The following is a 16,143-nucleotide window of genomic DNA, read 5'->3' as shown; positions in this document are numbered from 1 at the left end:
GAAGGAATGGATGGGTTTTAAGTTTGGTTGTATTTATAGTCAGTGTGGGAGGAGATGCATTGCCGATCGAGGATGAGTTTGATTCATGAGGTAGGAGAATGGTTTGTTGCTTGCCTCTCTTGTGATTTGGTAGGTAGATACATTGAGTTGCTAGGCAAGCTATTGTTGAAATACCATATTTGCAAAATTTGAAAGTAGAATTAGCATGCATTGATTTTGAGTTATACAAATAGGGATCAAGTCTTTAATCGATCGGCTGTTAATTGTTAAATATTTGTGGGTAAGTTGTGAATGTTTTCATTTGTTTTTGGTGAAAAAGAGGAGTATAGTGTTGAAAATTGGAGTTGTAACTTGTGTCCCTAAGAAACTAAGAATTAGCTAGTAGGAAGTTGCTGACTGACTGCTGTTTTTGCTACACCTAACTCAGGATTTGGAGTTTGCACATGAGAGTAGGTAATTTGATCGAAAGGGTGACATACTCATCGATGAACATGAGAAATTATTTTGATGTGTTTGTTTATGTACTGGTAATGTTGGATATGTTGAGATTATTGTTTGATTTTTTTATGTACTGTAAAAGGAGAGTTGAAACTAATGTTAGATTTTTAATACATTTTGTTCTAGTTGTTTATTTGTTAGCAAAAATGAAAGATTAGAACATAAATTTGGCAATTATTTAGCAACTTGAAATGAGTTATTTATATAAAAATAGTGTTAGTCATTTTATGAGATCATTGTTTGAGGTTATATTGAGAAGGAAAAAGTTGAAACTTAAATTAGGAAAACATGTAAAATTGTACAAGGGAATTAATACATCAAATCTGTATTGTAAAAAGATAACCAATAAGGAACACACAGCCTTCAAGCAATATTGTGTAGAAAATCAATGGAGATGGATGAATCCACAATCTCATCGAGTTGTTATTGTTAAATTGTTACTAAGATAAATAATTTTTCGATCAAACTTGCTCGATCCCATTTGCTCCTTACAATCGTTTGAATTGACTGACCCACTCCCACTTGTTGGTCATATAGCATGACCAATCAATCACTTAGCTAAACTAACTTGACTGATCAACTTGATCAACCCAATTAAACTTGCCTATCTAATTGATCCACTTGAACAGTCCAATTGGATTAGACACAATCTAAGCCTGATTGACTCATTTTCTTAGCAAGTTAGGCCCGACTTGACACGATCTATCATGTGACTCGGGCTTTAGCCTAATTGAATTGTGTTTAGGTTAGTAATTTGTAGGGTTTCTTGGCATGAATGTATACAAATGCATCCAATAAAATAAATTTAGTGGAGTTTTCATGGGTGTCATGGGCCCGCCACGGCCGACCGAGAGAGACGACCTGCCTGTTTCAAAATGACGAAGCTGCAAATTGTGGAAATTGAAGAAGAAATCGAAGGCGAGAATACTTGTGTATTGCACTAGGAATTTTGCAATTAATATAACAAGATTCTTCTAATGCTCAAAAAGAGTGTTTTCTTTTAATTTATTAAAATAATATTTTATTCATAATTTGATTGTTGGATAAAAATTAGAAGGGCATTTTTTTTATTAGAATGGTTAAAAAAACACATGCTTTATTTATTTATTTATTTATTTATTTATTATCAAAATAGTATTTCATGATAAAATTATCATCATTCATATCAATTATAATATGGATATTTTATTATCTATTAATACTCAATATTATATTGTTACAATATGGATAATTTATTTTTAATTAATATTTTGATATTATTATAGTAGTTATGTTATAATATCTTCAAAAATAAAATTTTTTAAAAATAAAAATAAATTGAAGGAGTATGAGATGTTATTATAATAATAAATAAAAAAAACATCTTTTACGATAAAGACGTCCTTGATACTTTTCCTTTCATTCTTAAAATATTATACTGCTTTTGAGGACTGACAATTATCTAGAAAATTAATTATAAGCGGTTTGTTATTTTAAAAGAGAATTATTTTTTGAATGAAACAATGAAAAGGAAGTTCTTTATCTTTTTTAATTAATATTTTGTAATTTTGATATTATATTATATTATAGTAGTTATGTTATAATATCTTTAAAAATAAAAATGTTTAAAAATAGAAATAAATTGAAGGAGTATAGATGTTATTTTAATAATAATAAAAAAATCTTCGACGACAATTTCAAGACGTCCTTGTTACTTTTCCTTTGATTCTTAAAATATTATATAGATAAATATTATCTAGAAAATTATAAGCGGTTTGTTAGTGTGATCATTTTAAAAGAGAATATTAATTATCTTTTGAATGATATAAATGAAAAGGAAGTTCTTTTATTTTTTATTTTTTAATTGATTTTTGAAGCAAATATATAGCCTAGGTTTATAATTTTAAAATAGTGGGAAACAGTTTGTATTGTATGTATCGTTACTAAATCTATGAATGCATAATTGGCATTCTAAAATTTGTAATAAAAATATATTATATATATTTATAATTTATGGTAAAAAATATAATAAGTAATTAATAGTCAACGCTAAAATTCAAAGGTACTAAGCATGCCATGATACGCGTTTGGTTTGGTTCTTCTTTGGTCAGCAACCAGTAGCCACGTTTACTGTCAGCCTCTATAAACCGTCCAATTGCAGATGGCGATGATGGCGTCGGTCAGATCGGACGTGGAAAGTATTTCGGCTCCCACTTGGTGTTGACCACTTTTGTTCTCTCCGTCTCTTTAAAAATCAACCATCCTCTTCTCTGCTCTTCGATCAAGCAAGCAAAGCGAGCAATCGCCATGGCGGCACAAGCCCTCCACCTCCTCTCGCCTTCTGTCCCCTCTCCTTCCCTCCCCGCTCTCTCTTCCGGTAAGCCTTCTCTACTCACTTTCCCCTTCGCCTTCCGCTCCCGCCCTCGCACCTTCTCCCTCCGCGTCTCCTCCTCCCTCCGCGATCTGGGCCTCAGCCCCTCCGACGGCGGCGCCGCATCCATCGACGTAGACGCCGTCACCGAGGCGGAGCTTCGGGAGAACGGCTTCCGGAGCACGAGGCGAACCAAACTAGTCTGCACCATCGGCCCCGCCACCTGCTCCGCCGAGCAGATCGAGGCGCTCGCCGTCGGAGGAATGAACGTCGCCAGGGTGAACATGTGCCACGGAACACGCGAGTGGCACCGCCAGGTGATCCGGCAGGTCCGCCGCCTCAACGAGGAGAAGGGGTTCGCCGTGGCTGTGATGGTGGACACCGAGGGGAGTGAGATCCACATGGGGGATCTCGATGGTGTCGCCTCTGTGAAGGCTGAGGTTAGTTTCCTCCATCGGCTTCATACGTTACTTTATCCTTTATTTCATTCCGGCATTTAGATAATGCAAGGTATGAGCATCATTAAGCTCTGCCAAAGTATTCCTTATTCAGGGAGTTCAAATTCATATGCCTTATCATTCTTCATTGTTATTGTTCTCATATCCTTTGCTCAAGAGAAGTGCACTTGTTTATTAGTCAATGATCGGTCAACTTAGCACATAGAATTTTAAATATGCTTGTAAATCTAAACAAAGTCATCGGCAATGTGATGCGTTGGAGATGAACTAATATACCTTCGCTAAAAATCAAAAACATGTTCAGTGCAATCTTATTATTTGATCATCCTAGTGGTGGCGATTGACTTTGTTTACCTGGCAACTTTTCTTCATCTACTTCAAATGCAGTAATGAGATTGTGACTATCTGTATTATTTGAAAATTGTATCTTTGGGGGGATAGGTGCAAACTAGATGGATTAGGGGTCTTATTTGCAGAATATTATTGCTAAAATTGCCCTGGGTAAACAATTAAGGGAAAATGGTTGATGTGTCATTTTGTCCTTAATGTTTTATATGAACACGGTTCGCAACTCACAAGATGTGCATCAAGGATATCTGTTTATCTGAACATAGTGATTCTCTAAAAAAAAATTCTTCTTAAAATTCTAGACATCATATATGCTTACTAGTTACAGGATTTGTAATGAATTTCTTCTTCCTAGTATCATGTGGGCTGAAATAAGGCATCATCTGAATTGTGCATTTCATGTATCACCGAGTTTTGTAACATGTAGGCCAGTAGGTGGAAATAATGGATGGCCTTACCCATGCAATACAATATGTTGGATCTCAGTCATCACTTTGCATGACATGAGGCGTGATATTCCTATGCATCATCATTCCATGAAAGAACCTGTCAAACAGATTTATTAATCCAGAACCAGGCAGAGGAACTTCAAGCCTAGTTGCGAGTCTAGATTAGTCATTTCATCTTAACACTTGTCTTGAACCAAGCTTAAGGTCCTCACAATTTGTGGATCTCTCATGAATCATATGCTACCGAAACAAAATAAGTGTCAAACTGTAAGCCAGTTTATCATTGTCATAATCCACCAAATGAATAAAAGTTTTGTAGTGATTTGAATACAATCAAGATGATATTCTAATCCAATCTTGCCCATGTAGATAAACCATAGAGATTAAATCATATTTGATTTGAAATTGGTGAAGTTGGAGTGATGTGACACCTGACCTTGTTAACATTCTGTCATAACACAGGATGGAGAGATTTGGACATTTAGTGTAAGAGCTTTTGATGCTGCGCTTCCAGAACAGACCATCGCTGTGAATTATGATGGCTTTGCTGAAGGTCGAAGACTCATATCTTTTGTTCCCTTTTTGATAAATGAAGGGCATTTTCCCATATGGTTTCTAATGTCTTGTTGCAACTAATGCAGATGTTAGTGTTGGCGATGAACTTCTTGTGGATGGAGGAATGGTTAGGTTTGAGGTGATTGAAAAGATAGGTCCAGATGTAAAATGCCAGTGCAATGATCCTGGGTTGTTGTTGCCACGTGCTAATCTTACTTTCCGGAGGAATGGAAGACTAGTCCAAGAACGTAATGCAATGCTTCCTACAATTTCTTCTAAGGTTTGTGCATCCCATTGAAAATGTGCACTCATGTGATACTTGTGGAAATTTCTGAACTCCAATTACGAGTATATGTTATGCTAAGAAAGGATTCTTAGATTGCAAAGTAAATTTTATATTGTGTTTATTTAAACATCAGTACTATTTGTTCTCAAGCTCTCATTTTGACATTCATTTTGAATCTAACAATTTTCTTGAGTAATTGATCTATCGATTAGATGAACAAAAAACAGAAATATCAGTTGTCAAGAGCCATGCCTGAAAGTCACCATCAACCTTATTGAAGGGTTAGTGTGGTTACTTGTGGAAAATTCTAAACTCCAATTACAAGTATATGAATCGTGCTCTTACAAGTTGAGAAATGATTCTTAGCTTGCAAATGAAATTTTAGATTGTGTTTCTTTAAACATCACTAGTTCTATTTATTCTCAAGCTCTCCTTTTGATGTTCATTTCGAATCTAACAATTTTCTTTTGTGATTTATTGATTGGATGAGCAAAAATAGAAATATCAGTTCAAAAGCCATGCCGAAAAGTCACCATCAACCTTATTGGTGGATGTTATCTTTTTTGACACTACAGAAGCACATAAAAAGTTGCCTTTTGGCATCATTGGATCATCTAAGTTTGGTGTACTTTTTCATAAGACCTGATGCATTTTAATCTGTTGCAATTGCATGATTTGGTCTCACTCCAATAATTGAGTCAGATTTTAAATCGTATTTCTGAATGATGGATATCATGGAATTGGCCAGTGATGAAATATTCTAGCCCATTTTTTCCTTGTAAGTGGGACAAGGAAAACAAAACCATATCCAGGGTTTAACTGTTGTGTCTGTTTGTAAACAACTTTTGGTAAGTGCTAAAACTGATACAAAGATAGGTGATATACAAGTAACAAATATTAGCTACCTAATTACGTCTATCAAAATTCATCACTAATCTGCATCCTTGTCTTGATGACCTGAATATGTGCAGGATTGGCTTGATATTGACTCTGCAATATCTGAGGGTGTGGACTTCATTGCCGTTTCCTTTGTCAAGTCTGCAGATGTCATAAATCATCTTAAGAGCTATATAGCTGCAAGATGCCCTGACAAGTAAATAGCATTTTTTGTCCTTTCCCCCTTTACGTTCTTTTTTATTTTTTCCCAAAATGTATTTCTTTTTGCTTCTTCTATAGACCATGCACACTACTAGCTAAGCTTTTTAGACTATATAGATCATCAAAAAAGTTTATTCTCCAAGGTTTTCTCCTTTGATCTAAGGCTTGGACCTTATGACTTATTGTAGATTAGCAAATGTGACTCAGAGTATTTATGAATGTTTATTTGTGCATATCTGGGTTTATATTCCTTTGATTAAAATCCACTCATGCCAATTCAACCCTCAATTACAAAACAATTTATTTGTTTTCGTGTTTGCATTAAAACTTTCTGTAATATAAAATTCACTTATAGTTCTTACACATTATCATTATAATTAAACCATATTTGTTCCAACTATTTGTGTCAGCTCATTTATAGTTCCTGTACACATTCATAAATTCCATGATGGTTTTTTTTAAAAAATATTCCTCTGAAATTTTTGTTGGTTCAGCATAAGCTACAATGGTTGATGGCATTTGATGATCATTATTTTTAATATTGGTTAAACAATACAGATTAGAGGGTTTAAGTCAAGAGAATGTTTTTCCAGACTTGCATGAATGATTCCTTAGTTTGTTAATGTTGACTAAGGGTTACTTTTGATGATTCTGGTACTAAAAATAATGGGATAAGTTGGAAGAGAGAAAGTTTAATGCAATATCAAATATGGGTTTCTATTCATTTTTTGGAGAAAATAATAGAGGATAAATGCCAAATCATGTAGATCTGCTGAGGAGATTTAAGAAAGTGTCAATGCATGGATTGTCTAATTGTCAAATTATTAAAAAATCTTGATAGTTAGAAAACTCCCACTTTGAGTAGTTAAAGCTTTTTCATATTGAAGGTGAATGAAAACTTGAATTGTTGGTTTTCTAATGCAGTATGGCTTCCTAGTGGACAAGTTTTCCTCTCTTGAGTAATATTGTGCATCTTAACTGGTATTTGTTTTTTCAAACTTATATGAGAATCATACAAATGACACATGTTCATATTGCATAGATACTTAATTACTGCATATTCATGAGTCTCTAGTTTCCTTTGCCTCTGTACCATAGAGGATGAGTACTCACAGGTGAGGAAGAAAATTCTACTAGAAAGATCAATCTTGAAGCAAAACCAACTAACCAAATATGTTTTGGGAAAGAATCATCTGGGCATAATTGATATGAATTTTCAAAGCAATAATATATTCTTATGTGATAGCTTATACTACTTATTTCAGTGAAATTGCTGTGATCGCAAAGATTGAGAGTTTTGATTCCTTGAAAAAGCTAGAAGAGATCATCCGTGCGTCAGATGGAACAATGATAGCCAGAGGAGACATGGGTTCTCAAATTCCTCTTGAAGAAGTCCCTTCAGCTCAGCAAAAAATTGTTAAATTGTGCAGACAGCTTAACAAACCTGTAATTGTGGCTTCTCAGCTTCTGGAATCTATGATTGAGTATCCGACGCCGACTAGAGCTGAAGTTGCTGATGTCACAGAGGCTGTTAAACAGAGGGCAGATGCTCTGATGCTCTCAGGTGAGTCAGCTATGGGCCAATATCCAGAGAAAGCATTGACTGTGCTTAGAAATGTAAGCCTACGTATTGAAAAATGGTGGAGAGAAGAGAAGATTCATGAGGAAATCGATCTTCCAGATATTTCATCTTCTTTCTGTGATAAAGTTTCAGAGGAAATATGTAACTCGGCTGCTACAATGGGTAAAGTATCTTCTCATTCAGTTTGCCTATTTCTATTCATCTAGACTTCAAGGCCCATCTCAACTTTATTCCTCGGTTATTTGTTCATGCATCTACTGGAGTATGATAAACTAGGTGTTAAATTTATTATATGTTTACTCCATCTAATTCAGTATCACATTTAACTATTTAAGATATAACTGCAAATGGCAGAAATAAATGCTTCTTAAGCGAAGTCAATTTTCTCATCATTTGTCTTGATTTTTATTTGTGCTAAAGAGTATTTTCTTGATGTTTCTAGAAACCAACCTCAAAATAGATACCATTAGGTAGAACAACAATAAAGATACATCTATTTCTATAGTGTTTTACACTGTATACGCAATTTTTTTGGGTTTAGACAAAAGCTGGCATTGGAACTAATTTTATGCTAACACCTGCTTACTCTTAGCTTCAAGGAGCTGCCATGATCTCTCTTGATATGACAATGATGTGACTTGATGCTATCTAGTTTCTTTATGTGGTTCAGACAACCTGATCGGCATCTGACTTTCCAGTCCAGCAAAAGATTTCATTAAAAAACATTAGAAGGAAGAACTTGGATAATACTAAAAGCTACTAGGGTTTGACAAAGTGTACTTGGGAGGGAAAATGAAAGGTTTGTGTTGGAAAATAGAAAATATGGACATGCTGGTCTTTTCTTACATGATTTTTTTTTATTTCAGTAGAATACACGAAAATCTTCTACTACAAGCATTATAAATCCTCAGAGGCAACAGCCTATGCGGTGTTCAAAATTCAAATGGATATCCTCTTATTGTAGATGAACTTGTATTGTTAAACGGATATCCTCTTTTAGTGGAGTTTTGTGCTTAAGATTGTTCTTTAGCATATTTGTTGATTGTGATTTGCAGCTAACAACTTGGGTGTCGATGCGCTCTTCGTCTTTACAAGGACCGGCGAGATGGCCTCACTTCTTTCACGTTGTCGCCCTGATTGTCCAGTATTTGCATTTACTCCTTCAGCATCAGTTAGAAGACGATTGAATCTTCAGTGGGGTCTGATACCATTTCGCCTTAGTTTCTCATATGACATGGAGAACAATCTGAATCGCACATTTTCTTTGCTCAAGGCCAGAGGAATGATCCAACCTGGTGATTTGATCATTGCACTATCCGATACATTGCAGACTATTCAAGTGATTGATGTGCCATAAGAAGAAACATTGATTTTTCCCATTAATTTATGAGAAGAGGCAGATATGATAAGATTAGAAAACCGTGCACAATTCGCGAGTTATTACTTTGAGTTTTTTTTTTTTTCTTTTTTGATCTTGCATCGATTGACTCACTAATTTACCATAATGATTATGCTTTACTTCAGGGGTTGTTGAATTAAAATACCTACACATTGTTTTTGTTTTATTGTGATTTCAAGGCATTAGACTCTCCTATATCCATTATAGTCAATCTGTCGAATGTTTCTCTTTTTTCCTCAATTTTTGTCCTGTGGTGTAGAATGAATTATGTACACTACATTTATACATGATCCAGCAGGATAATGATACCTCATCAAGGATAAAGTCATAAGACCAGTTCATTTTTAAGATTAAGAAATCTTAAAAATTAGTTCATCCAAAGAATAAGAAAAATATCTCGAAATATTTCTTAAACAAATATTTTGAAATCTTTCTAAAAAATTAGAACGGATATCGTAGAATATTTCTAAACGGATGTTAATATTTTGGAGATCAACTACTATAAAAAGATAACTCATGCTCATGAATAGAGGTACGCACACACATAAATCTTAATTTTCTTAAGTCATTAAACTCCTTCCTCATGTTGAACCCTAATTTGAGCGTTGGAGTGGCTTGTTGGGATCCACCCCTAGCGCCATGATGAGTTAGGATTTTTATGCACTTTATCGATTCAATTTTGGGTTCTTGCATGAAAATAAATTGCTTAATGATTTAATTTGATTATATTTGTGATATGTTGCATAATTGGATGGTTGATGATAATTTCTATGATTTAATGGCTAATTTTTGTATTAATTGAATTTGATTGGTTGTAGGGCTTAAATTGAACCAAGATCGAGCTCAACCATGATCGAATCAAGACAAGATTGACCCAATTGATCGATCCAACTTCATGAATCAAGACTCAAGTGCGATTAGGATGGAACACATGCGGATTGGAGCCAATTTGGATCTAAATTGAGTGAATTTGGTTGAAACAGGCTCACTCGGGTTGAACTCAAGTCAGCTGAACCCCATAGCTACAGTACCCTAGTTTTAACGAGAAAGCTACAGTGCTGAATCATTGTGGGTTTTCAAAATTTTAAATCAATTTGCAACCCTATTCGTGACACATAGAAAATCTAGGGTTGTCACGCCATTCTAACCCTCTTTCTGAATGCTTTTCAGGTCCTCTCATCTCGCCGGGCGATTCTCTTCGAGGAGCGTGCATGTCAGCAGTTCTGAACCGGCATTTGAACCATCCATGGTGTATTGACCGGAACAAATTAGCGCCGTCTGTAAGAAAATTGAGCCGAGACGCTATGATGATTAACACCGGAAGAACTAATGACAATCACGGTTCCATCGGAAAGAAAAGCTACGATGAGTATCCCTTTTTTAATTTTCTCTCCTCGATCTCTTTGCTTTCTTTCTCCTCCAGCGGCCTTCACGCGCAATTTCCGATCCAGATCGTTGCCATGTTTGGCCGCGGCAAGGGAGGCAAGGGGCTCTACAAGGGCGGCGCGAAGTGTCACAGCAAGGTTCTACGCGATAACATCCAGGGTATCATGAAGCCGGTGATCCGCCGTCTTGCCCGGCGCGGCGGCATCAAATGCATCAGTGAACTCATCTATGAGGAAAACCGTGGCGTCCTCAAGATCTTTCTCGAGAATGTCATATGTGACGCCGTCACCTACACCGAGCACGCCCGCCGCAAGACTATCACAGCTGTGAATGTTCGTGTTGTGTCGCACCTCCATCGGCCTACACGCCCACCTAGCCAAGCTCGTGCCTCGCCCCATCTGTATCTCTTCCTCCGTGGGCATCGACCTCTTCCTGACTTTCATCGGCCTGCAGAACGATGAGGGCATCGGCCTCGTCGGCTATTCCTCCTCCACCCTTGTCACGCTGGCTCCCTGTCAGCGCAAGTGTCGATCCTTCCAACTCATCGTCCAAGCCCATCCACGTTCCCTATAAAGAGATGTAGAGAAGCCCATTGAAGTCTCTGACATACCACTAAAAGGGTTTTTCAATAGCAAGATAAGTCTTCTACCTCTCATATTTGCAACAACAAGAACATAAGCTAACCCTACAAGAGCAAATGAGCCTAAATTGATATTTTCTGGTGTATTGTGGTATGAAGAACAATTTCTTCATCAAGAGATCAAAACATATTAACTTAACGAAGTGAAAGGTATACAATGGCGAAAGAAGATGGATTACTCTCTTGCTCAACTCGGGATTTCCATTGGTAACCTCCAAGAGTTTTTCCAGACAAGATAAGTCATTTATTTCTCATTACCTCATTTATTTTTTACAACAATCACTTAATAGTCGATATAATTGATGGATAAAATAATTTTCATATCTATGATCAAGTCGGTATAAACATGTCTATCATGATTATCTTTTGACCAAACTATTAGATACATATATCTAGACAGCTGCATGTTAAAATTTTCATTCATTTTTCCTATGTGAATTTCATCACTTCCTATATGTTTCGGCTTTTCATTTGTTAGCATCAACCTTAACTAGCACGATGTTCCAATCTCAATAATAATTTGTGTATCCTAAAAGATGCATGTATCTAGAGAGTTGCATGTCAAAATTTCTCATTCATTTGCCCTTTATGATGTTGTTTCTTGATAAAGCTTGTCCTTATTCATGTTGTTTAGGGGTTGTAGTATGACCGTAGGGAATTTATGGTGACTAAATATTATTCCATTCCATTTTGCTGCATCATAAATCTCTAGTATTTATGTATAACTAAATAAGTTCATGGGACAAGCAACAACCACAAACGTTAAACATTATTGTTATGTGTTATCAGCTGAAAATGAGGTCGCATATATGTTTGAAATAGTGTTACATTTTTATCTAGCTACTCTGCAATTCATAAATAATTCTCAGATTCGGATCTTGGTCTTTTGGCATGATGATCAAGTGAGATTTCCCTAGTGAGGGTTATGTGCATTATTTTTAGCTTTTTGGTTGAAGACTGAATAATTGTTTTTAGGGGATTATTGTCGAGAGGGTTGGATTTCTTGTTGAGGATTTCTCATGGATGACTTACTCTAAAAAGCCCTGGTCTTCACTATATCATGAAACACTAGGCAAGAATGGCTTGTGGCAAAACGATGACACAAGAAAATTGATGGGTGAGCAAGTTTTCTTGGTAGAAAGACAACTCAAAAGCATCCTCTCGATCCTCCTAACAACAGCAAAAAGCCTCTTCCGTCAAAAGCTAAGTATTCAAGAATTTATTTTATTTCTATTCTTATTAGACTTGTTAATATTATCTTTTGAATAACTTGGATAACATCTTTATCCAATTATGGACATCTGAGAGAAGTTCTTTCTAGTGCTCCTCCTCCTGCTACTGCTAGTGCAACTTTTAAAGCAAAGCTTCTACATGCAACTCTTAATTAATTGCTTATGTCATTCTCTGATCGGTCTAATCTCATAATACATGGCCATGTCCCTAAGACTAATGCAATTTGTTCCTTCCATTGCCTTACTTCTCTGTTAATTCAATATCTATTTGTCATGCAAAATCAACAGAAAGAGAACAATGCATATTCAAGACCAAGCACTCCTACTTGTAGGAGAGCACAGATTGGCGGCAATTAGGGGTTCAATCGATGATAGATATTCCGGTAAAAATCCAAGTCCACTCCTCTTCTTTAAGGGAGGATTCTGTGCAATATCCATGGTGTCTCGTCTCGGCTATCTCTGTCCTGAGCCTTATCTCGGTCAGCCTGGTCTCGAGTCTCGTCTCGACCACCTCTGTCTCGAGACTCATCTCTGCCAACTTGGTCCTGAGCCTTGTCTCGGTCAGCCAGGTCTCGAGTCTCATCTCGACTACCTTTGTCCTGAGCCTTGTCTCAGTCAATCTTGTCCTGAGTCTCGTCTCGGCCAGCTTGGTCCCGAGTCTAGTCTCAGTCACCTCTGTCCTGAGCCTCATCTCGGTTAGGTTGGTCCCGAGTCTCGTCTCGACCACCTCTATCTCGAGACTCATCACGGCCAGCTTGGTTCTGAGTCTCATCTCAGCCATCTCTGTCCCGAGCCTTTGTCTCGGTCAACCTGGTCTCGAGTCTTATCTCGGCCACCTCTGTCTCGAGACTCATCTCGGCCAGCTTAGTTCTGAGTCTCATCTCAGCCATCTCTGTCTCGAGCTTTTGTCTCGGTCAGCCTAGTCTCGAGTCTCATCTCGACTACCTTTGTCCTGAGCCTTGTCTCGGCCAACCTTGTCCTGAGTCTCGTCTTGGCCAGCTTGGTCCCGAGTCTCGTCTCGGCCACCTTTGTCTTGAGCCTTTGTCTCGGTCAGCCTGGTCTCGAGTCTTGTCTCGGCTACCTCTGTCTCGAGACTCATCTCGGCCAGCTTGGTTCCGAGTCTCGTCTCAGCCATCTCTGTCCCAAGCCTTTTGTCTCGGTCAGCCTGGTCTCAAGTCTCATCTTGACTACCTCTATCCCGAGCCTTGTCTTGGCCAGCTTGGTCCCTAGTCTCGTCTCGGCCAGCTTGGTCCCTAGTCTCGTCTCGGCCACCTCTGTCCCGAGCCTCGTATTGGTCAGGCTAGTCCCGAGTCTCGTCTCGACCACCTCTGTCTCGAGACTCATCTTGGCCAGCTTGGTTTCGAGTCTTGTCTCAGCCATCTCTGTTCCAAGCCTTTTGTCTCGATCATCCTAGTCTCGAGTCTCATCTTGACTATCTCTGTCCCGAGCCTTGTCTCGGCCAACCTTATCCTGAGTCTCATCTCGGCCAGCTTGGTCCCGAGTCTCCTCTCGACCACCTCTGTCCCGAGCCTCATCTCGGTCAGGCTGATCTCGAGTCTTATCTCGAGTACCTCTGTCTCGAGACTCATCTCGACCAGGTTGGTTCCGAGTCTCGTCTCAGCCATCTCTGTCCCGAGTCTCAGCAATCTCAGTCTCAACTCTCGTTTCGGTCGCCTCTGTCCCGAGCCTCATCTCGGTCAGCATGGTCTTGAGTCTTGTCTCGGGCATCTCTGTCCCAAGACTCATCTTGGTCAGCTTAGTCCTGAGTCTCGTCTCATCCATCTCTATCTTGAGCTTCATCTCGATCAGTTTAGTCTCAAGCTTCATCTCAGCCATCTTTGTCCCGAGCTTCATCTCGGTCAGCTTGGTCTCGAGCTTCGTCTCGGCCATCTCTGTCTGAAGTATCAGCAATCTCGGTCTCGAGTCTCATCTCGACCATCTCTGTCTCGAGCCTCATCTCGGCCAGCTTGGTCCCGAGCTTCATCTCGACCATCTCTGTCCCGAGCCTCATCTCGTCCAGCTTGGTCCCGAGCCTCGTCTTGGCCATCTCAGTCCTGAGCCCCGCTTCGGCAATCTCGATCTTGAGTCTCATCTCGGGCGCCTCTATCTTGAGCTTCGTCTCATCCATATCTGTCCCGAGCCTCATCTCGCCCAACTTGGTCCTGAGCTTCATCTCGGCCGTCTCTGTCCGGAGTCTCGATCGTCTCTGCTCCGAGCCTCATCTCTATCTTGCAGCCTAGTTCTGAGTCTCGTCTCAACCATCTATGTCCCGAGCCTCATCTCGACCAGCATGGTCCCGAGCATCGTCTCGGCCATCTCTGTCCCGAGTCTCGGCAATCTCGGTCTCAACTCTCGTTTCGGTCACCTCTGTCTCGAGCCTCGTCACAGCCAGCCTGGTCCCGAATCTCATCTCATCCATCTCTATCCCAAGCCTCATCTCGGCCAGCTTGTTCACGAGCTTCGTCTCAACCATCTCTGTCCTGAGCCTCATCTCGGCCAGCTTGGTCCCGAGCTTCATCTCGGCCATCTCTGTCCCGAGCCTCATCTCGGCTAGCTTGGTCCTGAGTCTCATCTCGACCATCTCTATCTAGAGCCTCGGCAATCTTGGTCTCAAGTCTCGTCTCGGTCGCCTTTGTCCCGAGCCTCATCTCGGCCAGCTTAGTCCCGAGGTTCATCTCGGTCATCTCTGTCCGGAGTCTCAATACTCTCGATCTCGAGTCTTGTCTCGGCAATCTCGGTCTCGAGTCTTGTCTTAGTCATCTCTGTCCCGAGTCTCGTCTCGACCATCTCTGTCCCGAATCTCGTCTCGACCAGCCTTGTCCCGAGTCTCATCTCTACTAGTCTTGTTCTCATCTCGGCCGTCTCGGTCCCAGTCTCATCTTGGCCGTCTCGGTCCTGAGCTCCGCCTCGGCAATCTTGGTCTCGAGTCTCGTCTCGGCTGCCTCTGTCCCAAGACTCATCTCAGCCAACTTGGTTCGAGAATCTTATCTCGTCCATCCCGGCCATGTCGCTTCAACTAGCTGTTGCCTTTCTTGACTCATGATCGACTTGAGTTCGGGCTGAAGAACTGGTTTAGTTAGTCTGACTCACGTTTTGTTTGACTAAGACTTATGGGAAGACTCATGTTATTGGTTAATATGCCTAGGTCATTAAAGTCAAGATCTAGTCCAAGTGGCAGTGACACGACAGAGGCAAGGCCCGATCTCTTGGCTGATTGACTCAGATTGATGCCTAACCCCACAGCTAGCTTGGCTCGAGACCTCGCACTTTAAGCCCGAGTTCTACTCACCGCCCAAGCTCTCCTCCTAGTGACTGCCCAAGCTCTCCCATCTAACCTAATTGTCGATCTCCCACTCAGCCCCCATTCAGTGCTTCACTAGCTTTGCTCCCAAGTGAATCCATGATTTCCTAGCTAGAGATTGACTCTTCTGTCAGCTCATCCTCTCTGAGTCTGCGCTTCTACCTAGACCGTCGCCGGAAGGGCGCGCGCAATATTTAATGCCTGACAGGAGCTCCACCATCTGTGGGTCTTGTGTGACTTCACTATCTTCAGTCGGTGACTCATCCAAAATGATTTGGCTATCACCGCAACTATGATAGTATCAACTCAAGACGTACTCTTTAGTAAACATCATTTGATAAGGAGTCTTTCCTATCATTATTGAAGTGGAGCCTCAACATTGAGAATAAGACTCTCTCCGAATCATCAGGATAATTTCTTAAACATTCTTTATTTTTTATTCATCAAATTACTAATTTTACAGTATTGCTTCATTTAATATTTGTTCACTTGATTTATCTCTAGAAACTATCAGGTGCTTTCAGAAACTTTCTTTGACTCGGACCAGCGGTATCCATCAGC

At 39.5% G+C, this 16,143-nt stretch overlaps 1 protein-coding gene across 2 annotated transcripts; it reads left to right on the top strand.

The window, feature by feature from the left end:
* Nucleotides 1–2,772: 2,772 nt before the first annotated feature.
* Nucleotides 2,773–9,135, top strand: LOC141832973 (pyruvate kinase isozyme A, chloroplastic-like). Of its 2 annotated transcripts, none has more exons than XM_074720338.1 (6): nucleotides 2,773–3,288; nucleotides 4,566–4,656; nucleotides 4,745–4,938; nucleotides 5,916–6,037; nucleotides 7,308–7,786; nucleotides 8,680–9,135. In XM_074720338.1, exons 1-6 carry the CDS (start codon nucleotides 2,785–2,787, stop codon nucleotides 8,979–8,981), a joined length of 1,692 nt encoding a protein of 563 aa, XP_074576439.1. In that variant the 5' UTR covers nucleotides 2,773–2,784; the 3' UTR covers nucleotides 8,982–9,135. The 2 variants fall into 2 exon arrangements, with proteins under 2 accessions (XP_074576439.1, XP_074576440.1); XM_074720339.1 differs by having other exon boundaries at nucleotides 8,295–8,769.
* Nucleotides 9,136–16,143: the final 7,008 nt, after the last annotated feature.

The sequence above is a fragment of the Curcuma longa genome, chromosome 8, assembly GCF_044706935.1.
Source record: "Curcuma longa cultivar G26 ecotype Majalengka, Jawa Barat chromosome 8, ITB_CL_G26_1.1, whole genome shotgun sequence".
Lineage (NCBI taxonomy): Eukaryota > Viridiplantae > Streptophyta > Magnoliopsida > Zingiberales > Zingiberaceae > Curcuma > Curcuma longa.
Note: the sequence above shows the minus strand (reverse complement) of the source record. Positions and strands in the feature narration are given on the sequence as shown.

Bases quoted from the DNA above. Each gene is read 5' to 3' on its own strand.
- LOC141832973 (XM_074720338.1), top strand. From the start codon at position 2,785: ATGGCGGCACAAGCCCTCCACCTCCTCTCGCCTTCTGTCCCCTCTCCT. The intron at 4,657-4,744 runs GTCGAAGACTCA...CAACTAATGCAG, and splicing joins TTATGATGGCTTTGCTGAAG to ATGTTAGTGTTGGCGATGAA. The intron at 6,038-7,307 runs GTAAATAGCATT...TACTTATTTCAG, and splicing joins GCTGCAAGATGCCCTGACAA to TGAAATTGCTGTGATCGCAA.